The following is a 25,065-nucleotide window of genomic DNA, read 5'->3' on the forward strand; positions in this document are numbered from 1 at the left end:
TCATTGAAAGTGGGCATGGAAGTAGATCAAGTGGTGGACCATTGAGTGCAAGTCAGTAATGTTGAAGCTCTATGAAACTTTGGTTAAGACACCCATGTGCAATTTTGGTTGTTACAGATGTGTAGGGTTTGGAAAGTATGCAGAAGAGATTTTCTAGGGTGTGAGATTGGGAGGGTATGAGCTAGAAAGGTTGAGTTGAGTGGTGAACCAAGGAGTTTATAAAATAGAGGTAGTGATAGTTATAGGTGTGCAGGTGATGTGGTTTTTTTTAAAAGAAGGGGTAGGTACTTGGAATGGGCTACCAGGAATGATGGAAGCAGATACTACAAGTATTAGCTTCCCGACAGAAGAATGACTGTGGAGAATTGAGGAACACTGAGCTATGTGCATACAGCAGAGGTTTTGGTTTATATTCTGGATCATGTGTGTACGGATATGAGCTGAAGGATCGTTTCCTGTGCTGCACTGATACAAGCGCTTCCGGGCATCCACACAACAAAATCAAGTTGTCTTAAACCTTTAACTTTATTGTTTTGACAATACAATTCAATTAAAACTAGAGTTAAAAATAATTTCTCATTGTAGTGGTCAGGAACAATTTAATGTATCTGTTGGAGATTCTTGTAGGTACTAGAATGAACAAGGTAGCCAGATGTGTCAAAAGCAAATCCAGCCATCAGACATCATTAAATGTCCATTGAAACAGATGTAATAATTGTTCCAAAATGTAAAAGACAACATTTTACCCTGATGAATGCTATTTTTTAAAAAAACAACTGTAGGGGCACTTCGCTTTTAAATAATGTACATCAAAAAGATCCTTCCATAAATTGACAATTAAAGTGCAATAACTGAATATCAAAGCACTAATTTTTTTACAACAGCTGTAAGTTAATTAGTTCAGAATAGTTTCCACTCAACGCAGAAAAAGTGTGCATTGATGATTTGCGCATCAGGTTTGATGACTGGAAGCACACTAACCATCAGATTGTAATTGGGCACAAGTGCATCATCTCTGGATTGTACTCTGAGAAAGGCACCATATAAACGAGTATTTTGATGTTGAATGGTTTGTTCAGATTTCACCTGCACTCTTCACAGTCTGACTGCGCAGTTCAAAACTCTTCTGAATTGCTGCTAGTGAACTTTTCAACTGCAAAATGAGAGACAGCGCAATGAAATTGAAAGGTTAAATACTTCCCTGCAACACCAGCACCAAGATCTGACTTCAAGCATGATGCTTACAAGCACTTCAATGTGTTCTCTGATGAATTACATTTGTTATAGGTCAACCCACAAGATGCTATTTTATGTTAAATGCACATCTTCAGTGCTCTGCCTAATGCTTGTAGCTTGATTAATGTATAGTAAGGAGGAGCGTATGTGGAAATGTTAGCACCAATGTCTTGGAGATCAATTCCTCTGGCATCTGAGGTGGGCATTAAAAGTAAGTTGCCCTCCGGACTTAGTGGCAGCAGATGGAAGGCGGCATTAACATATCCCAATCAGCTCTGTGTTCCTCTGCATACTGAATTTAAATTGTAATTAAAATCGATCCAAGCCAAATTATTCTGGATAAACTCAGCTTGGGAGCATAAACTTTACAAGGCTGAGAAAATGTAGAGCAAAGACCCAAACACCATAACGTCACCCAGTAGAAATAACCAGCTCCTTCCTGAAGGCATACAACACTGCAGCTTCTCGAGGAATGAAGTGCACCAGGAGCACGCTCAGAACCGGAGCATCAATGAGACAAAAGATAATCAGATTGGTTGGTCCCAAAAAAAAAGTTTTGAGGCACATCAGAAAGGAGAAGCATAGAGGAGTTTGAGCACTGAGCTGAAGTCGTGGCCATCTGAAATAAAGCTTTGCAATTCCACCTTGGACCTTGATTCTCAGAGACCCAAAAGGACAAGGGCTGGTGGAATGGATGTAGGGAAGGAAGAGACACTTAAATTCAAGGTGCACTCAGGAATTCATTGAAAATTAAAACATAAAACGGCCAAGTTGATATTCAAAAATGTTAAATAATAAAAAGGAATGTTGAACCACTATAATTGAGAATTTGTCACAGAGTACCTGGAAATAACATACAGACAAGATAGAACTGCTCCTTGTACCTGTTCCAGCAATAGAATGGAATCCTTGATCACTGCCCGCAGCTGTTCAAGTTGAGCAGAACTCTTGTGTTTTGTTTCCTGCTTTATCATTTTTTGATCCAAACTGTGAAAAACACCAAGTATAAAGTTAAATACCTGCAGATGCCGAGGTCACATGTGCTCGTAAAACACCATAGGAAGTAAAGTGTTACCTATGTTTCAGACTTGGATACTTTGTCAGGAATCCCTTTTCTAGTAGATGGGAATTGTTGTTTTGAATTACTGCTGGAAAATTAATCCGACATGTCCAATAAATCAGCCAGAGAGGGACCGATGGTGTCAAGTTGGTTTTAGTGATTTAACCGTACTCTTTTAACTGGTTATCATGAGGCCCTTTTAAACTTGCGTCCCTACTAAATCCACCATTCAGTGTCCCAGGATAGGAATGGGGGTTTAGCTTTTCACATTTGACCACTTCTAACTGGGACACTGGACGCTTTTACACTTGCAAGGAGCCATCTCTGGGGTTAGGACTGTTCTACTACCCGGCGACATCATGACGCATTGAATGATGGTGGACCTGCCCTAAATCCTGATCAATGTATATTTAATTAAAATCAATCATGCATAATTATTACATAATTAAGCTTTACGTACAGGACAATATGAGCCTTTCAGCCCCTGTGGTTGTTGTGCCGATTTATATAAACCTTTATAAGGGACCGTGGGAAAGTGCTAGCAATAAATGGGAATAGCAGACAATTTTTAAACAGTGAGGGAAAGTTGGTAGAGGTATAATACACAATTTACACAGGTTGGGAAAGTTGGTAGCGCTATCGCGTACGATTTATAAATACCGTGGGAAAAAGCGATGGCAGATCTGCTCTCCCAGATTTCCATGCAGCAGAGAAAGGGCTGCGTGCACGGAGCACTCATGGAGGGATTTATCGCTTTTTCCCATGATCTTTATGTCCCAAACATTATGGTGCTCTGAAATGGGGGAGACTATATCAAAATGTATACAAATAACCTTGAATAAAATCTGGAATGTGCACTTTTCTCACATGGGAATTATTTGATTACAAATTTAAAACTGTAGAGGGGAAAATAAAGGAGAAAAATGTCTTTGTCCCAAACATTATGGAGAGCACTGTATATGAAGATAGAACAGCACAGTATAAACCCATCAGCCCTCCATGTTGTGCCAATCTATATAAAGCTACTCAACAAACTAAATGTTTCCTACCTCACATCTATAACCCTTTTATATGCACATCCACAAAGATATACTGAGTATATATATACACACACACACACATTTTAATTTGCTAAGTAAGTTTATATAGATTAGCACAACATGGAGGACTGATGGGCCTATACTGTGCTGTTCTAGAATAGAATCAGAATTTATTGTCATGAACAGGTCACGAAATTTGGGGTTTTGTGGCAGCGTCACAGTGCAAACATTCATATTATAACCACCTTACAGTATTATTATAAAAAATAAAATAATAGCAATGCTAAGTATAGGAGCAGGCCATTCAGTCCCTCAAGCCTGCACTACCATTCAATCAATTCCTGGCTGATCATTGACCTTCAGTTTCCTCTTCCTGTATCCTGTCTAATATTTGTCCCACAGCTCACCAAATCAAACAGAATATTGATTGCTGCTTACTGTAAACTAAAAATACAAAAGTAACTATCCTCCTTGACTTGAACGCATCCAGTATTACAAACAGTGCTATATATGAACAGAAGAACATTACAAACTACTTCAATCTATTTCACAACTCTGCAACAGAAGGCAGCTGCTACATTATCATTGTTCACAGGTGATTAGATCTACCAGCAGTGCTCGATATTGGAAAGTCCTTTGCAGGATCTGCCCCTCAAGCTGGACAAAACCCTAAAAATTTGACCACTGACCACAGCAAGGTCTCCAACCCAGCAACTGGGTGGATGAATTCAATTTACACTTGCTCTGGCTAAGGAGGAGCTGAGCTCATCTAAACAAATTTTTGCACTTGCTTTTTTTTAATTACATTGGATTTAATGAATTGATGTGATATTTGGGAAAAAAAATTTCCAACTAGTTTGCCTGGATCTAAGTTGGTGGCACAATAACTTGGCTGGTGGAAGCACAGGCTCATAACCTCAGAAAGATATGGGTTCAATCTTGACTGTCTCTGGGGAATTTGCCTGTTCTCCATGTGACCGTGTGGGTTTCCTCGGGTGCCTTCCACATTGCAAAGACACGAGGGTTAGCAGGTTAATTTGCCAATGTGTAGATGAGGGGTAGCATCTGGGAGATGGGAATGTGGGAAGAATAAAAAGATTAATATAGGACGTATAAATGGATGGTTGTTGTTTGATTTAAAAGTGCTATTATAATTGATGTGATCCTTTGAGCTGATCCTCAATGTATTGATTCAAAATACTTTCTTGACTAAAACATAATAGAGCACAAAAAGTGACAACCTATGGGTGGGGCATTCCCCTGGGGAAGACAGTGTCTGGCAAGAGATGGGGGCGGTAGGGGGGGGGGTTCTCCTTGGCTGGTGCACCAGATGCCACATTCCCCTCTGAGGGCAGCACCGGATGGCGCATTCTCATGGGTTGGTGCACTGTGTGCATGCTCACCCAAGATGGCAGAGAAACAAAGCCAATGCGATTGGCCTTTCTTTAACCCACCCAGAGATTGAGGCCGGTATCATTCTGTAATGACAAATGTAAACCACTTAAGCTCACAACATCCCAGATTTTTTTTTGTTTTTGCCACCACCTCGGACACTGTCACGTACCTGACGCTCAGTTTTTCAGAACTTCTCAAATAGTTCGACAAATAGACCTTTTGGGCTACATTTTCTACATCCAGAAGTTTAACAAATAGACCAAAATTCAAGGCAGCGAGGATAATGAGGCTGAAACAGAAGAATTTTGAATTAGTCAGTATCCATCTTATATAGAAAATCTTTCTTCTCTTCTCTTTGGCTTGGCTTCGCGGACAAAGTCCACGTCAGCTGCAGGCTCATATGTGGCTGACAAGGCCGATGCGGGACAGGCAGACACGGTTGCAACGGTTGCAAGGGAAAATTGGTTGGTTGGGGTTGGGTGTTGGGTTTTTCCTCCTTTGTCTTTTGACAGCGAGGTTGGCTCTGCGGTTTTCTTCAAAGGAGGTTGCTGCCCGCCGAACTGTGAGGCGCCAAGATGCACAGTTTGAGGCGATATCAGCCCACTGGCGGTGGCGGCGGCGCTGGCCCAATATGGAAAATAAGCATTCATTTAACAGGCAAAATGCAACTGAAACACCACTTCCATATGTCCAAACTTTAAACTTCTCTATTTAATGCAAGTGTAACAAATCCCTCCAAAAAAATAACATGGGAAATAACAGACATTAATGCAGAAACCTAGGCAGTTGTATTAGCAGGCAACAGGATTACAGATGAGCCTAGGAGAAACTAAAGACACACAATGTGCTTGAATTCCTGAACAAGTTCCCCGCAAAGAGGAGACACCACTTGAGGAGCAGTACTTTGTGTGTGAGCCCAGTGAGGTATTTTGCACCGAGTGCTTCCCAAGTGTTTAAGGAGCCTCCACACCTCTACCTGGAGTGGTCTCCCAATCTTTTTTGTGCCAATATTCCTTCTACTACACAACTAAGGAATGGACCCCCCCCCCCCCACCTCATGCCATTAGCATGAGAGGAATTGCCATTTCCATGGAAATCAATCCCTGCCCCACCTCACTCTCCAGGCTGGACAAAGTCCAGATCGCAGCTCACCCCTTCCTGTTGACCTTTCATTCCTGAAAACAGGATCATTCTCATTTTCCCTCTGTAGTATTGCCCTTCTTTACTTCAAACTTTCTGTGATCTTTAGCCTTGCTTTCTGTCCTCTTGCCTAAGATGGAATTTAATCCTTCATAGACAGTCGCTGAGGATAAGAAATGATCCGGTGATTTTTTTTAATGGCTCCAGCAACAGCAATACACCTTTCATTGCCAAGCCCTAATCTCTGGAATTTTCCCCTCTCAACCCCTCCACTCCTTCTAATATTTAACAATCGTGAGTTTATTGTTATACATGTGCAGTGAATTCTTTCCTTGCTGCAGCCTAACACATATTTTTGTTTAAAAAAACCAATTCTAATGGTGTACATTAAGTTACCCAGCATGGGAAAGGATGATAAATATATAGATAATAATATTCACAGTTATAGTTAATGCAGGAAAATAAAAGGATAGTTTTAATGGCACAGACAGAACTTTTCGTGGTTCCAGAGTAGTTTATGATTAGTTTAACAAGGGGAGATCCAAGAGCCCGATAGCTGTCAGAAAGAAACTGATCTTGAACCTGGAGGTGCTGGTCTTCATGCAGGTACAGTCTGTACTTTCTGCCCAAAGATAACAGTGAGAAGAGGTTGTGGCCGGGGAGGTGGTTATGATTCGATGCTCTCTTTTGACCAAACTTTTGGTCGTTATATTTAATACTGTATCTGACTCAACATTTTTAGTTACAGTTTTACAGTTTGGAAACTGGCCATTCAGGCCAACTTGTCCATGCCAACCAAGACCGTCTATCTAAGCTGGTCCCATGTTTAATCCATGACCTTCTAAATCTTTCCTATCTACATCTCTGGCCAAATGTCTTCTAGACATTGTAATTATACCTGGACCAACTACTTCCTCACTCCACTTCACCCTCTAGGTGGAGAAGGTGCCCCTCAAGTCCATTTTTAATCTCACCTCAAGTCTATGCCCTCTAATGTAGACACCCCTTACCTTATCCATGCCCCTCGCCATATTTATAAACCTTGCAAGGTCCTTCCTCAGTCTCCTACGCTCCAGGGAACCAGGTCCCAGGATATCTAGACTCTCCTTATAACTCAAGCCCACAATCCTGGTCACATCCTCACAAATCTTTCTTGACGCCTTTCCAATAGAATGATGTCGCTTCAGGCAACATTTCAGTTTTGTAACTTTTCTTTGTTATGGCTTTGGGTATCTATATGTTAAAGGGTCAGTAGACAATAGGTGCTGGAGTCGGCCAGTTGGCACGTCGAGCCAGCACCGCCATTTATCCGATCATGGCTGATCTTTCTCTTTCAATAACCAATCCCAGTCTTATCCCCATAACTTCCCTGCCCACAAGAGCCTTATCCAACTCTCTCTTAAATCTATCCAGCGAACCCACCCCCACTACTGTGGCAGTGCATTCCACAGATCCACCACTCTCTGGGTAAAAAGAAATTTCTCCTCATTTCTGTCTTAAATGGCCTTCCCTGTATACTTAAACTATGCCCTCTAGTCCTAGTCTCTCCCATCATTGGGAACATGTACTCTGATTTCACCCTGTCAAGCCCTTTGATAATCCTAAATACCTCAATCATGTCTCCCCTCATCCTTCTAAACTCCTTTGCATTTAATCTCAGTCTTTCTAACCTATCCGCATATGACAATCCCGCCATCCCGGGAACTAACCTCGTAAATCTGTGCTGCACTCCCTCTATAGCAAGTATGTCCTTTCTTAAATATGGGTCATAAAATCTGAAGCCTCCAGCTGCCTTTATAGTGCCCCTGTAGATGTTTACACAAGCCTTTCAGAATGTACTTACATCACACTCATCGACAACATAAGCTTTGATAGCTTCCAATTTTGCTTTGCTGATTTAGTTTCCAAACTCTGTTCTTTATCTGTAATACAAATAAAAGTGAAATTATGCTAATATTTGGTTCAGGCCTGTAAACCTTCACCCAGTAGACATGACCCCAAAAGGTCCACCGAACCAGAATTGCTGCACAAGAACTGGGGGGGGGGGGGGGCGGGGTGCAACGACGTGCAAGCTTCAAACCTGCATTTGGAGGCAGTTCACCAATGCTTCCTTGGAATAATGACCACAGTATTTACCTACGCAACACTTGCTTTTTTCAAAAAAAATGAAGACCACAAATACTGTATCAGCATCACGCCACTGGCTATAGGAGTGAATTATGGGAGAGATCAGATCCCCCAGAACAAATGCTTCCAAAAGATATTGGTGAGGGAAGGGGTGGTTCATGAAGGACCCTTGTGCACAAGCCCCATTGCAAATATCTGCTCATAGCCAACTGGAGACCAACTCTATCGAAACGCAGGGTTTCCATGCATTTGTAAGCACAACATCCTTTTAAAAAGCACAGGCATACAGGGGCCAAAAATCTGAAACAAAAATTTAAGCAAAGACAAGTGGAACTACTTCACAGGTCAGACATCATCTGCAGAGAAAGAAAGTCAATGCTTTAGAGCGTTGAGTTAGGTGGCCTTAGCGATGGGACGCAAGGTCAGAGAAGTCAATCTTCAGACAACAAAGATTTTGTTTCAGTCTTAGCTTTGAGCCAGTTTACATGGAGAAGGACATGCTATTAATGAAAGGCTTTTCCAACATTTTGTTTACCTGCAGAAGGTACCTGGATATTTATAGCCTCCACACTTGGGCGAGGGCTTTCCTTTCAGTGTAACTTCTTCCAAATGTAGTTTGATTGACTAATCCTCAAACCTGGAGTTGGTGGGGAGGTGGGGGGTGGGGTGGGGGGGAAAGAGGTCAGGGGCAGTCCCCAGTTTTTTCTCGCTACATTTAGACAGGGGTTTTGAGATAGCACATAACAGAAATTCCCTGTCATTCAGACACTGTGCCAACATTTGCGCTTCAGAAACCACCAATTCCCGCAAACTACTCTCTCTCTCACTCTGGGCAGTTTCTCTCACCAGCCACTGACACATCTCTGAGACTCTGGAAGGAAACTTGATCAGTTGGAGAAACCCATACAGCTAGTGGGGGAACAAGCACACTCCACAGACAACCCTCGAGTCCAGGAACAAAGCCAGGTCACTGATCTATGGATCCCCTTTTTCTCCATCCAGCCAAGGTAGTGAAAAATATTACAACACTGCACATTCACAGCTGTACCAGAGGTCCTTTTGCACTGATGAATATTCAAAAGGTGATAAAAAGGCATGTTACAAGCTGTGAGCCATTACAATCTCCCCCAGGTCTAGAGAGGAATCCTGTGCTCAGTTGATAAGCATCTATGGGTTGATCTGACAGCTCTCATGGTGCTTTAGTAAATCCAACCCAGGAATCCAATCCTCAACATTATAACCTCAGCCCTGACTCTAACCCCAACCTACAAATCTTAATCTAATGACCCCATACGAAATTCCAAGCCTAATCACTCTGTCCCCAACATTACAACCTATATCCAGGCTCTGTCCCCGACATTACAACCTACACCCCGACTCTGTCCCTGACATTACAATCTAAACCCCGAATCCGTCCCCAACATTACAACCTACACCCCGACTCTGTCCCTGACATTACAATTTAAACCCCGAATCTGTCCCCGGAATCCATCCCTGACATTACAATCTAAACCCCGAATCCATCCTCAACATTACAATCTAAACCCCGAATCCGTCCCCAACATTACAACCTACACCCCGACTCTGTCCCTGACATTACAATTTAAACCCCGAATCTGTCGCCGGAATCCATCCCTGACATTACAATCTAAACCCCGAATCCATCCTCAACATTACAATCTAAACCCCGAATCCGTCCCCAACATTACAACCCAAACCAGACTCTGTCCCTGACATTAGAAGCTAAACCCCAAATCTGTCCCCGACATTACAACCTACATCCTAAATCTGTCCCCGACATTACAATCTAAACCCCAACTCTGTCCTGACATTACAATCTACACCCCGACTCTGCCCCGACATTACAACTTACACCCCGACACTGTCCCCAACATTACAACCTACACCCCGACTTTGTCCCCGACATTACAACCTAAACCCTGACTCTGTCCCCGATATTACAACCCGACTCTGTCCCCAACATTACAAACTAAATCCCGTCTCTGTCCCTGACATTACAACCTAAACCCCGAATCTGACTCCGACATTACAACCTATATCCCGACTCTGATCCCGAACATTACAAACCAAACACCGACTCTGATCCCAACATTACAACCTAAACCCCGAATCTGTCTCCGACATTAAAACCTAAACCCGACTCTACCCCGACATTACAACCTAAACCCCAATCTGTCCCCGACATTACAACCTAAACCTTGATTCTGTCCCCGCCACTACAACTAAATCCCGACTCTGTTCCCGACATGACAATCTACACCCCGACTCTGTCCCCGACATTACAACCTAAACTCCAACTCTGTCCCCGACATTACAACCAGTCACTTCTTCCAAAATCTGACCACCTGCAGCAGGTTAACCATGACCAAAGCATTACCTGTGTAGCCTTCTCTTGTATCAGGATCCAGATGAGACGGTAAATTGGTAAACTGGCCGGCTAGCCCCCGGCTGAACCCTCGGCGCCGTCTCCGGAGGCCAGACAGACCTGGGTCAGCAGAGATGGGGTTGTGCAAAATCTCTTCAGTCAACAGATCAGATTCTGTGAAGAGAGCAGAAGGATTGTCACCACAAGGCTAAACCTGGAACAAAGAGCTGAACTCCAGAGGGGGAAGTGGGGGACAGAATAAAGAGAACAGCTGGTCCCAGCTGTTCTCAGAGAAGCCTGAGAACTTCATCTTTTTAAAAAAAAATAATTATTTCCACTTAAAGCTACCAGCTCTGCTGCCATACAATCCCCCTCGTCCCTCCACTTATTTTTATTATTATGGGATAATCTAGTCCACACTCGACCTCGTCACACATCAGCCACTTCCAATTTATTACGTGACCAAACCCAAGTTCTTGAAGTAGTCTTCCAGTCCGCTCCATGAGTTCTTCTGTATGAAGGACTTCACCAGACTCCATGGCTGCTTTGTGTAATGCACATCCGTTGAAACTCTGCGATGTAAGTAAACCAGAAAGAAATGAATGAAAAGCAGCTGATTAGAAGGTGGAAAATCACAAGCACTGTCCCAAATCTACAGAAAGCAAAGCTCCTCAAGTTGACAGGGTGCAAGGCAATTAAACAGAGGACAACAGAGATTAGAACATAATATTCTTGACAGGCTGCACCAGAGCATACATTACCTGAGTCTACACTTGCGCTTTGAGGTCTGAATAATGCAGTATCTGTTATGTGTGTAGAAGTAGTCATGGTAAGGCACATCATGTGTGATTACCTCAGCATCAATCAGGTAGTACAGGCCAGACTGGCTGTCTTTGGACATGGTCTGCAACAACAAGGGAGCCACAGTAATCAGATGATTCAAAGGGCAGAACCTTCCAGCAGGGATGGAACACCTACAGCTCACTCCTCCTATACTACCTCCCTGCTCTTCCAAATGATCTGCTCTAAATCTTTATCCACTTCCCTTTGAAAGATTTCACGCTTTTGCTTCCAACACTAAAACTAGTTGGATCCAGGACTCTATGCGAAAAAAAAATGTACTTTTGGAAGTTTTATTAGTCTTCAGTACCAACACAAACCTGAAAAAAAGACTCAAATTAAAATACCAATTGGCTATTTCGAATCAGAGCCTCTCAAATCCCATTAATAAAGACCGTGTGACAACACAACAGAAGCCTCCTCTCCGAAATGGACTATGTGTTTAATGACAGAACTGTTGGGATCTATTTTGTAACTTTGTTTTCCCATCTACAACATGCACAAATGCTGAACTCCATCCAGTTACACAACTCATTGCTTTTTGGTACAGATTTCCATTCTCAATCAGAAGGATTCCTGGCCTGACTTGGGGAACACTTTGATTAGCCATTCTCTCTGTTCTGCCCACTCTCTCTCCGCAAATTAGCACAGTCATAGAGCATGGAAACAGGCCCTTTGGCTCAACCTGTCCATGCCAATCAAAGTGTCCCACCCACCCACATCCCAATGTATCGGCCCAAATATTCTAGAGGCTGTTGCATATACCCACCACCCTCTGCAAGTTACCCCTCAGGTTCGTGTTAAATTTCTTTCCCTCACCTCAACCCTCTGGTTTTTCATTACTGATTCCCCTTCTCTGAGCAAGAGACTCTGAATTCACCCAATCTATTCCTCTCATGTTTTTATATGCATTGATGAGATCACCCTTCATCCTCCTGCATGCCAAAGAATAAAATTCTAGCCTGCTTAACCTGAGGAGGTCAAGCCTATCGGCCCCCATCTTGACAACCCTCTTGCCCTGGCCCATGTGACTGAGCATCCATCATGAACTCTCTCTGGTTCCTCATCCCCCCCCCACTCCCCCTTCCCCCCCTCCCTCTGACTTCCCCAGCTCTCCCCTCCCTCCCTTGGATCCTTCTTACCCTCCATCTCCTGATCCCTCCCATGCTCTTCTCCCCTCCCTGCCCCCATCTGCCCCAATACCTGCTTGGTCTTTACCATCCCTTGCGACCTTCCTCTCTTGGAGACCAAACGCTCTGTCCTCAGAAGAGGCTTCAAGTTCATTCCCCTTTGTCCACACCTCAGTGAGTTCGGCACATGCCATAATGTCGAACTCTTCTTCCAATGGCTCCATCTCAGTGTCCACTTTTACAACCAGGATCCCTATCCCCCTCCTCCATTAGAGACCCCTTCTCCTGCTTTAAACCTTCTTCCTCCTCCTGGACTCTTCATTCTGGCCTTCTGCCTACTTTGAACCTTTATACTTCAACTACTGCCGAGACATCAACCATCTCAACTATAACACTCACCTCATTCATTCCAATCTTACCCCTTTGGAACACCTGGCCCTTCACTCTCTCTGCATTCATTCCAACTTCACCATCAAACAAGGATGGTGCTTTTGTGGTCTGTCGCACTGACCCCTAACTGGCCGAAGCCAGATGACAACTCTCAGACACCTCCTCTTACTTACCCCTCCGACAGGACCTCACCAAAACTCTTCAAACCACTGCATCGTGCACTATCCCTGAACTCATCACTTCTGGTCATCTCCCTACCATGGCCCCCAACCTCATTGTTTCCCAGCCACACACCTCCCAGTTCTACCTCCTTCCCAAGATCCACAAAACCAACTGACCCAGCAGATTAATTATGTCCACCTGCTCCTGCCACACAGAACTGTTATCCACTTACCTCAAGTCAGTTTTGTCCCCTTTGGTCCAGTCCTTCCCCACCTACATCTGTGATACTTCACCTACCTCCCCCATCACCAATAACTTCCAGTTCCCAGAACTTGACCGCCTTATCTCCACCATGGACATCCAATCACTGTACTCCTCCATCCCCCATACCGAAGTCCTTTGTTTCTTTCTCATCAACAGACCTGAAAGGCTCCATCTCCCACTCCTCCCTTCCAACCCATTGCCCTCTTGGCAACTAGTCCTGTGATGGCAGGAGATGCTCCACGTGCCCACACCTCCTCCCCCATCACTATTTGGAGCCCTGCAAAGTCCTTCCAAGTGGAAGCAGCTCTTCACATGTGAATCTGCAGGAGTCATCTACTGCATACTCTACATTGGAGAGACTGGATGTAGACTGGGAGATCGTTTTGTTGAGCACCTCAAATAGTGTGATCTTCTTGTCACAACTCAGTTCAATTCCCCACCCCATTCTCTTGCTGACATGTCTGTCCATGGTCTCATGTCCTTCCAAAGTGAGACCACTCACAAACTGGAGGAACAACATATGCCATCTGGGCACCTTCCAACCAGATGGCATTAATATTGACCTCCATTTTCTGTTAGCACCCCCACCTCATTGCATCTTTCCCTGTCTCTTTGCCTCTAGCTCGGCTTCTCTTTCTCACTCTCTTCCCTTTTACCTCTTCTTTCACTGAGCCAAAAGATATCCCCTCCCCCAGTCAATTCTCATCTTTCTTATCAGATCCAATTAACACTTTTTGTCTGTTGGTCTGCATTCCTCCTGTCCCCCATTTTTTAAAAAAACCCAGCCTTTTTAAGATGGGCTATTGCCTGCTTTTGGCTTTTACCTTAAGGAAGGGCTCAGTCCCAAAACATCAGTTATATATTGTTGGGCGCTATCGGTAGCCCAATAATGATGCAGACAGAAGACTGAGGGGAACGATAGGCTTTATTAAGCAAGAGACTGCTGGCCCGAGTCTAGGCTAGGAAAATGAGCGGAAAGGAGAGGGGACTCTACCTTTATGGCCAGGGGTCACATGGGAAGGATCAAGGGAGGAGCTAAGGTTGGGAGACCCCCAGAGAGCGGGCCAGCCAGTACATACAGCTGTATCACCACGTATATCTTTACCTTCTACAGATGCTGCAAGGCCTGCTGAGTATCTCCAGCATTTCTGTGTTCTTACTACAATCACAGTGCCTGCAGATTTTTGTGTTTCACTCATCCTTTTCCAGGAGTACAGTTGAGAGTGCCCCGTCTGGCTGGATCATTGGTGTGGTGCGGTAGCTGTACTGCATCAGACTGGAAATCTTTACAGAGGGTCATGAAAACAGCAGAGAGGATCACTAGGATCTCTCTTTCCTCTGTAGATGATGTTTACTGGGCTCAATGAATTATAGAAAAGCCTTTCCACAGCACACAGCATCTTCAACCTACTACCGACAAGAAGAATGTACAGAAGCATCAAAATCAGGATTGCTAGGGTGGGGTATAGATTCTTCTAGAGGCTGTGAGATTGACGAAGAGTATCCCTCCCCCCCCCCACCCCACCTTAAACTGATATCCTCCGGTTACCAATTCCCCTACTCTGGGCAAAAGACTCAGGGTGTTCACTACTGAATGGTGCTAGCTGGCAGTTTGCTGGCTGTGTGAGGATGAGCTGAGGGTCAGTCCAGCGTGCTGTCAGAGCTGGGCTCTGTGTAACAGCTTTTTCAATGCCTCGTGGGTGCATTCCACTGCTCTGTAAAAAGGCAATCATTAGTCTGATAGCACCAGGGATGCAAAGAGAGATGTATTCTGATTGCATTCTCTTCCCCACGTACATTTTGATGAATATACACGCTTGAAACCGAATCATCCTGCGAGATCTCCTGTTCACTCACAGGGTTTGCCCAGAATTGAGGCACGCTGCACGTTGCTTAGCCTGTGATATCCTGCGCTGGGAACTCGAGCAGAATCAGGCCATTCGGCCAATCAAGTCTGCTTCGCCATTCAAATCATTGCTGATGCATTTTTTCCCTCAACCCCATTTTCTTGCCCTCTCCCCACAACTTTTGAGACCTTTACTAATGAAGAACCTGTCTCCTTCTGCTTTAAATCTACCTAGTGAAACAAAATTCTGTGAGCTTTAAGACTACCCAGTGACTTGACCTCCACAGCTGTCTGTGGCCATGAGCAGATTCACCATCCTCTAGCTAAAAAAGCCTCTGTATTCTCCTCATCCCCACCACAGACCCTCCCTTCAGCCTCCCTCCCCACCACACCCCTCCACAATCCCCAGCTGCCAGCCCACACACCTACCCGTCAGTAATTTTCAGTCACTGCACCATTGTTCCCCTCCCCCTTTCTCAGATTGTTGTCTCTACCCACTGCTCTCCCCTGCCCACCCATTCATCACCATTACCAAGACCTTGTCTGATCTACTCAACGTGCTCTGCAATGACAACAGACAGAAGTGATCAGTCTATTCTAGTGTTCAGCATCAATGAGATCCTCATTCTGCAACATTCCAACCAACAAAAACACTCTGCACACTGTCCCATTGACACAACTCTGCTTTCCTCCCAATGCACGGGTCAGTAGGTTGGTCACATAGGTGTATTTGTGCAGTGCAGGTTCATGGGGTGGAAGGGACTGTATTGCTAAATTAAGATCAATTCCACTGGAACTATTTAGACCACTCAGCAAATGCACTCCCAAATATTAATTGTTGTAGAAAGCATAAAAGCTCAACCGATCATGCGCTTTGCAACAACGTTGGTAAACAAGATGTGTTCTTAAATCAACACTTTAATGGTCAATACATAAATGCTGCCTTTTCCAGTACCTGCTTCTCAGTTGCTGTAGAGAACTTGCCGATCAGAGGATTGGTGATGGTTATAATATATTTCAGTGTCCTTGTCAGGTTACCACTTGGGTCTTTGTCCCATGGACCAATGTCAAGATCTAAGGGATTTACAAGAAGGAATTTTATAAGTATGGAGTATCCCACTGTGTCAAAGTACTTCACTAATACATCTCACATATATCGTTGCAGTAAGATTTCACTACTTTCTTGAAATAAGGCTAACATTCTTGTGAGCAAACAGAGAAGATGGGGTCAGTTGACATTTCGGGCTGGGACACTGATGCACCATCACTTACCACAAAAGACTGAGGTTGTGAAACTGACTAGCTTTTGCTGACTATGGACTAGAACGGCAGCCGGCCTCGTTGACTGATCCTGGCAGAATGAATGTGGAGCATGTAAGAGGATGTGGGTAGGATCGATCTCATGCAAGAGGTTGTGGGTAGGAGGCGTGTCCAACCGGCAGTAGCCGATCACAGCATTACTGTGGTTTACCACAGACACTTTATCAAGACATTATCTCAAAAGGTCCTGACCTGAAACATTGACTGATAATTTCTCCCCAGTGAGCATCCCTGGCTCATCACAGATTCCAGAATCTGCAGTTCTTGCATCTCTAGTGATCTTTATAACCTGCTGTACTTTGCACTTAACACTCCAGTGCCCTTTTCTGCATCTAAACACCCCACTATTAACGGGGTCTATTATAAAGACTGATGCAGATAATCTGCATAACACCTCTGTTCCCCAGATGCATTCTCTATGGCAAGGGTGGCCAAACTTGCTTAAGGTAAGAGCCAAATATGATAAACTTCAGATGTTTGAGAGCCACAAGACATAAAAATATATTATATCCATGTTTTTACTCTTACATGCTCAATTTGTTGCAAAAGTTTTATATAAATATTAAGAAATACATCTATGTGGTTTTTAAACTGCTAATTTGTATTGGTTTCAATAATCAAAATATATAGAACATATGTAATAATCAAATTTTATGGACCTATTTTTGGGGTAAAATTTAGGGGGTTGACTATCACACACATACAACCTTTGACCGGAGTCATTCAAGGCATTAGGAGATTGAATGGGCGACTGGCAGGGCCCGGGTAGTTATTCTGCATTCAAGATGTCGGGACTTCTGATGGGCCTGTGAGCAGCCGGAGGGATGGCGGCCTGAATCACACTTACACTCCACTGCCTGCAACTTGGCCACAAGCATCACAATCATGGGATCTCGAGCCACACCCACTAACACTGCACAGCCAAAATACGTCCACAAGCTGCACATTCGCATCAAACAGCCGCAAGTGGCTCGTGCGCTATGGTCTGGACACCCCTGCTCTATGTTAATTGGGACTCTTCTCTTTTGTTTTATGTATTTCAGAATACTCTTACTGTCTGGATCTTTATTACTTGCTGAGTTGCCCTCATTGTTCATTTTCTTACAAATTTGTCAAATTCATCCCAGTTTACAAGTCAAGTGTCAACTAGGGGTGGTACATTCAATATTGTGGTCAGCCCAACGCTATTACAGCACCAACAAGTCATGTTCGAATCCAGCCCTGACTGCTGGAGTTGTACATTCTCCCCATGACCAAGTGGTTTTCCTCTGGGTGCTTCAGTTTCCTCCCATGTTCAACCTTTTTCTTTCCACTCACATCCCGCTTTAAGTAATCCCTACGCCATCAGCAGATTAATTGGTCACACAGGTGTACTTGGGCGGTACGGGCTCATGGGAAGGGCCTGTTACCGTGCTAGATCTCCAAATTTAAAAAAATCATTTTTCCTCGTTGTAGGGTTTTGTATTTTGACATGACTCCTGGATGCCTCATCCCTTCCTTGAACTTTTCTCCTCCCCAGGAAATATTTTGGCTGAGTGCGATTAATCACCTCTTTAAATTTATGCCACTTTACTGCCAATCTATTGGTCTGTGCATCTCTGTCCATTCCCTGTTCGGCTCCAGTGCACACGAGGTGGGTACCAGCAACAAGAGCCATAGGAAACTGATGCCACATCGAGAACTCATGTCTATTCTCGCTTAGGACAAGACTTCCTGATATCATTCATGATAGTTCATCCAGAACAGAAAGAGGTCCTTCAGCCCATCAAGTCCATGCTGATGCTTTCATCCATCTACACTAATGGTTCTCAACCTTTTTCTTTCTACTCACATCCCACTTTAAGTATTCCCTATGCCATCAGTGCTCTGTGATTAGTTTGGGAATGCTTATGGTGAGTGGAGAGAAAGTTTGAAAACCACTGTTTTAATCGTACCTAATTGACTTGTTATGTGCACGGTTTCATAATTTTTCTCAAGCAAAATATTTCAGTAACAATCTAAAGTGATTCTCAACCTTCTCTTCCCACTTGCATGCCACATTAAGTAATCTTTACTAATCACAGAGCACTGATGGCGTAGGGATTACTTAAAGTGGGATGTGAGTGAAAAGAAAAAGGTTGAAAACTACTGATCCACACTAATCCCATTTGCCGACCAGGTCATATTCATTCCTACCTTGCCTTCTCAAGTGTCTGTTTAAAATGTCTCTCAAGTGCAGCAACTGTATTTGATTCCATCACCTCCTCTGGCAGCAAGTTCCAGATATCCATCATTCTCTGTGTAAAATAATTACACCTCCAATTCTCATCTAAAACTCCTTCTTCTCCTCTTTGACCTTTGGCCTCTTTGCCATGGCAAAAAGAGATTCTGACTACCCTATATATGCCTCTCATAATTTTATACACTGTCATGTCTCCTTCACTCCAGGGAAAATGAGCCTCACTTATCCAATCTCTTCCCATATAGAATGTCTTCAATCATTCTCCACTCTCTCCAGTATATTGCATCTTTCCTATAGTATGGTGACCAGAACTGCTATGATACCCTCAATGTTTGGTTAAGTTGCAATATAAACTTCTCAACTTCTATATTCTATGAAGGTAAGTGTGCCACATGTCTTCTTCACCACCCCATCTGCTCAGAAATATGGACAGGACCTTAAGGTCCTACTGTTCATCGACATTCCCTACCCTAATTTGACTTCCCAAAATGCATCTCTTGAGTTGCTACACAAAATTGCAGTTACCTGTAATTTTTCTCGCATTCACAAATTTGTGTAGAAACTGGGAGTCTGTGAAGAGCATCTCAAACATCTTGTCTGCATTCATGTTGAAGACCCTATTGATGTAAAGCTTACCCTGGAGATCAATGCATGAAGTTCTCTCTTCACCTACAAAGAATTAAAGCAAAAAGTAAATTAAGTGTTCTGTTACTGAAAAACCCCACTTTGTATAATATGTTGATTACTTGGCATTATATTTTAGCGATATCAAGTGCATTACACGTCCTTATAATGGTAGTTCTTGGAACATGCCAGCACATGCCCTCCAGGTGGCCATGTTTCCATCCTGCTCAGACATGCCTGCCCTGGCTATAAAGAGACTGAAGTAGCAACACCAATGCTGGAGGAACTCGTGTCTCTCAGGAGGTAAAAATATATTACCTAAGCCCTTCAAGGTGAGAGCAAAATGCAGGCAAGGGGCCCATATTAAATAGCTGGTAAAGGGGAGGAGTACAGACTAACAGACAAACTGTGATCATTAGACAGGAGAGGAAAAGGGATAATGGGGGAGGGGGGTAGACTTTGGCTCTGTGAAGGGAGACAAAGGAGGGAGGGAAGGGCAGATATATATACATATATATATATATATATATATAGAGAGAGAGAGAGAGAGAGAGAGAATGGGAAAGGGCAGGACAATGGAAATCAGAGAAGTTGATGTTAATGCCATCTGGTGGAGGGTGCTCAGATGGGACACGAGGTGCTGCTTCTCCAATTTGCAAGTGGTCTCAGTCTGACAATGCACGAGAGCATGGGCAGACACGTCACCAAGGAATTTAAATGAGGGGCCACTGGGAGATTCATGCTACTACGGTGGTCAGAGGCTGGGTGCTCCACAGAGCGATCTCCCAACTCTCCGATATAGAGGAGACCACTGCGGGAGCACCGGATACAGTGGATGACCCCTCTGCAGATCCACAAGTGTTGCGGGAGGAGGTGTGGGCTCAGGTGGAGCACCTCCTACAGTCACAGGGGTAATGGTGAAGGGGGCGGTTGGTGGGAAGGGAGGAGTGGATGAGGGCATCATAGAGGGAGCAGTTCTTGCGGAAGAAGGAGAAGGAAGAGGAGAAGGGAAGATGTATTTGGAGGTGGGATCACGTAGTAGGTAGCGGCAATGGTAGAAGATGATACGTTGGATGCAGAGACTAGCTGGGTGGTAGGTGAGGATAAAGGGAAACCCATTCCCTTGCCAGCATGTCTGTACATGGTTTTATGCATTGCCAGACGGAGACCACATGCAAATTGGAGGAAGACTCCTCATATTCCGTCTGGGCACCTCCAAATGGATGGCATTAATATCGACTTTCCGCTTTCCCTTAGACCCCCTCCCCCATTCTTTCCCTACGACTCCTTTCCTTTTGTGCTCTCTCTCCCCTTTTGCTCTGTCTCCCTTCACAGTGCCAAGGACTGCTTCCTTCCCCCTATCAATTCTCACCTTTCCTCTCCTGGCCTCGTATCCAATTAACACCTTTTACCTGTTGGTTTGTACTCCTCCCACTCCCGTTTTATCTTTTCACCAGCTTTTTAATAAAAGGCCCATTACCTGCTTTTGCTCACACCTGGAAGAAGGGCTCAGGTCCAAAATGTCCGTAATATATCTTTACCTTCTATGGACGCTGCGAGGCCAGTTGAGATCTTCCAGCATTTGTGTTTTTACTACAATCACAGCATCTGCAGACTTTCGTTTTTTAGTCTATAAATCAGTGGTTCTCAACCTTTTTCTTTTCACTCACATACCCCTTTAAGTAATCCCTATGCTATTGGTGCTCTGTGATTAATAAGAGATTGCTTCAGGTGGGATGTGGGTGGAAAGAAAACATTTGAAAACCAGTTTTAATCGTACATAATTGACTCGTTATGTTCATATCTCCAAAGGAAATGGGCCAATGACAATTTTTCTCAAGCAAAATATTTCAGCAATAATTGGGTCTAGAGCAGTGGTTCTCAACCTTTCCATTCACATTAAGCAATCCCTTGCTGATCACAGAGCACCCCCACCCCCCCATGGCATAGGGATTACTTAAAGTGGTGTGTGGGTGGAAAGAGAAAGGTTGAGAACCACTGCTCAAAAGAGACTGAGGCTCTGGTAAAAATGTGAACCAGCGCCTGAACACCAGTTTACCACTATTTATATTGCTACTACAGTACATTTCCCCTCATCCGAAGTTCCGTCAACTGAAATGCTCCAATAACTGAACTTCTTTGCGGCGTTGACATGACGTCACAAGGTGGAAAAAATTTATCACCCAAAATGCTCAAGTGGGGCTTCGACGCTCTGTTGGCGCCATTTTGATAACAACGGAGCTCTCGTGCAACTGTGCAAAGATATAGTTGCAAATGGCAGAAAGGTCTGCAGATCGCACTATAGATGTCAGTGAAAAGAAAAGGAGATCAAGTTTTTTTTTGGTATGTATTAAACATTATTTTATAATCAAAAACCTTGCTGTTGTTGTTTAACTGCTGATGCAAGTATTCTGGTGATACTACTGACCTCCTTAAAGGCCATTGTTCCACTAACCAAACAAACTCAATAATCCAAGACCTAACGGTCCCAAACTTTTCAGATATAGGAAAACAGTCCTCAAGCAACACCGGAACAGCAAGCAAAAAATGCTGGTGAGACTCAACCGTTCAGGCACCATCGATGGAGAGAGCAACTGAGTTAAGGTTTCTCGACTGAAGCATTAATTCTTTTCCTCTCTCCTCAGCTGCTGCCTGCACTACATTTCTGCTTCTAGTTGCAGTGCCCTTTTGAGGCAGGTTCCTTGACTTGAAACCCTAACTCTGCTTCTTCCTTCCCAGATGTGACTTGACCTGCTGAGATCTTTCCCTTCTCACCATTTCCAGCTTCCGCAGTCTTTTGCTTTTGAATGAAATAACATAGCTGACCATGATAGGATGCTAGAATTCATAGACTTATTGTGACACAGAATCAACCACCCTGCCCAGGCTAGCCCTGAATAGAGCACAAAGCTGGAGAAACTCAGCTGATCAGTGTCCTTTATATAGCACAAAGAAAGATACATAACCAATGGTTCAGGTTTGAGCCCTTTATCATGGTGTGAACAAAATGTAGGCAGGCCCTTTGATGAAGGGCGCAAGCCCAAAACATTGATTATGCATCTTTATCTTTGCTACATAAAGTACATTGTTTCCAGCATTGTGTTTTTGCTTCCACCATGGTGACTGCAGGTTTTTGTGCTTTATTTAGTGGCAGAGTATATGGAAGTGTTTGGGAGAAAAATTGGGAAAGGTTTGTTAGAGAGGTCACACACAAACACATTAAAACACAGAAATTTTGCAGATGCTTTTGCAAGAGTACTCAAACTCATAATGGACTGTTATTTGCAAAAGGCAACAAATGTAAGAACAGGCAGTGGTAGCTTTGTTTGGAAAACAGAATTGACTGTCTGGAAGGTCATGTGATCTTTGCAAGTGAGGATAAAAAAACAGACTTTGCTCTCAGAGTTTGGGGGGGGAGAGAGAGAGAGAGAGTGAGAGTGAGAGTGAGAGAGAGAGTGAGAGAGAGAGCGAGAGCGAGATTGGTTCCAGAGAGTCAATCTGGCAAGTTGGTCAAAGGAGAGGACTGGCAGTCCAGTGTTTCCCTTGGAATAGGAGAAACAGAATGTTACTCTGTGGTGACCTGAAAGAAAGAGGTTATCATCCGGAGAACCCTGAGGGGGGCAAGTTTTGTCAGCAAGACACTGGAGTGGCTGATTAAAAAGGAATCAGTTGTGGATGTCCTGGTACAAGAAAAACTCTCTCTCTCTGAGAACCAACAAGAACCCTCCTGAGTGGGAACCATTTACCTGTTAAGCACCAAAGCCTGGTGAACTTCATTAATGTTAACTTCTGTGCACAGTATAAGCATTGCCTGCAACCAATGAGATTGGACTGTGAACCAAAGAACTTTGCTGAAGTTACACACACATTACACACACCTGTGCTTAGAATTTGAAGGGGGTTAAGTAGGTTAAATGATTCAATAGAGATAAGTTAAAGTTTGATTCTATTTTCATGTTCAAATATAATTAAAAGAAACTTTTGTTTAAGTAACCCTTTGTCATGGTGCATATCTATTGCTGCTGGGTTTTGGGGTCCTCTGGACTCGTAACAATTTCCATTGGTTTCATTTTATGCTGTTTCTCTGTAAATTGTTCTTCCTCAAGTTGATCCAATGATCTCTCTTTCTCTCAAGATTCATGGTCCTCTCCATTTGGTTCAAGTCGTCATTGGTCTCTACATAAAATCTAGCTCTGAGGAAGACTTAGTCACATCTTTCAGACTGCCCCAGCTTCCTACACAAGATGTAAGCCAGAGAACAGTTTTGTAACGCAGTCACTGACTCACAGCTCCAAAAGCCAAGTTCAAATTTATTGTCAGAGAACATGCATGACATCACGTACAACCCTGAGATCCTTACTATTATGTAATGATGTAATGTCGTAATATCCTCCCAGGCTAATGGCTCGCTCATTATTCTACAAGATGTGAAGGAAGCGTGAGCACGAGAAGTTTTTCTTTGAATTTTTGTATCTCTTTAAGATTTTGTATCTTCATACATCTTTGTATCATTATACAGTAAATGCTTTATTATTCATTGCTATGAAAGTTTTAATGCAAAGCTATGCAAAATTTTTATATTTTCTATCAGTGAATTAAAACTACATAAAATAACAGCCATAGAGTTTGATTTATTGGATTAAAGAGATCAAAATTTGGGATATCACAACACACGCTTTGAAAGATGATACTTTAAAATTAGGATATATTAGAATAAGGAAAGTGTTGTCTATATCACGTGCCAGTAATCAGCGGGCTGTAAACTGCCGCTGGTGTAGATAAATAGCAAAAAGATTAGAGGCGAAGGAGAACAAGCTGTGAGATTGCTGGGCTGTGATACAGTATAAAGTAGATGGCCTGAATGGCCTCCAATCAATGGGGCAGATAGCTTGCCCACACACTGTCACAATTCACACACAATTAATGAGCAAGATATATCCCAGCTCATGATAAAAGGATGTCCCTTTAGAACAGAGATCAGGAGATGTTTCTTCAGCCAGAGGGTGGTGAATTCATTGTTACAGACAGCTGTGGAGGCCACATTATTGGGTAGATTTAAAGTGGATGTTGATAGGTTTTTTTGTACGATAAGGGTATGGGGAGAAAGGAAGAGAATGAGGTTGAGATGAAAGTTAAAAAGCCAAAATATGAATGGTGGAACAGACTCCATGGACCAAATAGCCTAATTCTGCTCCCAAATGAAATAGGACACAGCTGAGGTCACAAATTTAATAACTTCAAAGAATAAAGACTAACAAAATCAACATTTAATTTCCCCATAGCTTTTCGATCACAGCTGAACACCAAATCATACCTTCCTCAGTGGCATCAGAGGTGTCTGTCCTGTTGGTGGGGAGCTCCTTGCTGTCCTCAAGGTCCACTGACGATGGAGAGGATATTGTTCTGCTGCTGGTTCGGCTGCTGCTCTGCTCAGATCTACTAATGGGGTGACACCTCTCCCTGCTCTCACCTTTCACCTCCTCTCTGGGGCCCTGGAAGATAGAATTCATTTAAAAAGTTTTAATTTAAATTTATATTTTAAATATAGATATACAGCATGGTAACAGGCCCTTCCAGCCCAGGAGCCTGTGCCACCCAATTACATCCAATCAACCTACAAACTCCTTATGTTTTGAAGGGTAGAGGAAACCCACGCAGATATGGGAAGAACGTACAAACTCCTTACAGACAGTGGGTCGCTGGTGCTGTAACCCCTCCCCCCTCTATTAAGCATGGGGTGGGGGGGGGGGGGGTACAAAATCATGATAGAAATAGATCAGGTGAATTCAGAGGGTTTTTTTGCCCAGAACAGGGGATTCGCTAATCAGAGGTCATGGGTTTAAGGTGAGGGGGAAGTGATTTAATAGGAATCTGAAGGGTAACT

General features: G+C 43.6%; 2 protein-coding genes across 7 annotated transcripts in view; one reads left to right on the forward strand and one right to left on the reverse strand.

The window, feature by feature from the left end:
- LOC138739052 (putative defense protein) overlaps positions 1 to 23,795 on the forward strand; it is a 33,621-nt gene extending 9,826 nt beyond the window's left edge. Inside the window, exon 5 of the mRNA XM_069890453.1 lies at positions 23,317 to 23,795. Within this exon, the coding sequence (XP_069746554.1) occupies positions 23,317 to 23,372 (56 nt within the window). The 3' untranslated portion in view covers positions 23,373 to 23,795. The remainder of the gene's footprint in view (positions 1 to 23,316) is intronic.
- Positions 507 to 25,065, reverse strand: part of gramd1c (GRAM domain containing 1c) — a 51,281-nt gene continuing 26,722 nt past the window's right edge. For 5 of the 6 annotated variants that reach the window (XM_069890444.1, XM_069890445.1, XM_069890447.1 and 2 more), the window contains 10 exons: positions 24,496 to 24,673; positions 19,083 to 19,226; positions 15,972 to 16,090; positions 11,146 to 11,288; positions 10,853 to 10,956; positions 10,397 to 10,558; positions 7,715 to 7,793; positions 4,901 to 5,020; positions 2,121 to 2,223; positions 507 to 1,153 (listed from right to left, as the gene is read on the reverse strand). In XM_069890444.1, coding sequence (XP_069746545.1) covers positions 1,076 to 1,153; positions 2,121 to 2,223; positions 4,901 to 5,020; positions 7,715 to 7,793; positions 10,397 to 10,558; positions 10,853 to 10,956; positions 11,146 to 11,288; positions 15,972 to 16,090; positions 19,083 to 19,226; positions 24,496 to 24,673 — 1,230 coding nt within the window. In that variant the 3' untranslated portion in view covers positions 507 to 1,075. The remainder of the gene's footprint in view (positions 1,154 to 2,120; positions 2,224 to 4,900; positions 5,021 to 7,714; positions 7,794 to 10,396; positions 10,559 to 10,852; positions 10,957 to 11,145; positions 11,289 to 15,971; positions 16,091 to 19,082; positions 19,227 to 24,495; positions 24,674 to 25,065) is intronic. The other variant, XM_069890450.1, reaches the window with a different exon arrangement.

The sequence above is a fragment of the Narcine bancroftii genome, chromosome 7 (genome assembly GCF_036971445.1).
Source record: "Narcine bancroftii isolate sNarBan1 chromosome 7, sNarBan1.hap1, whole genome shotgun sequence".
Lineage (NCBI taxonomy): Eukaryota > Metazoa > Chordata > Chondrichthyes > Torpediniformes > Narcinidae > Narcine > Narcine bancroftii.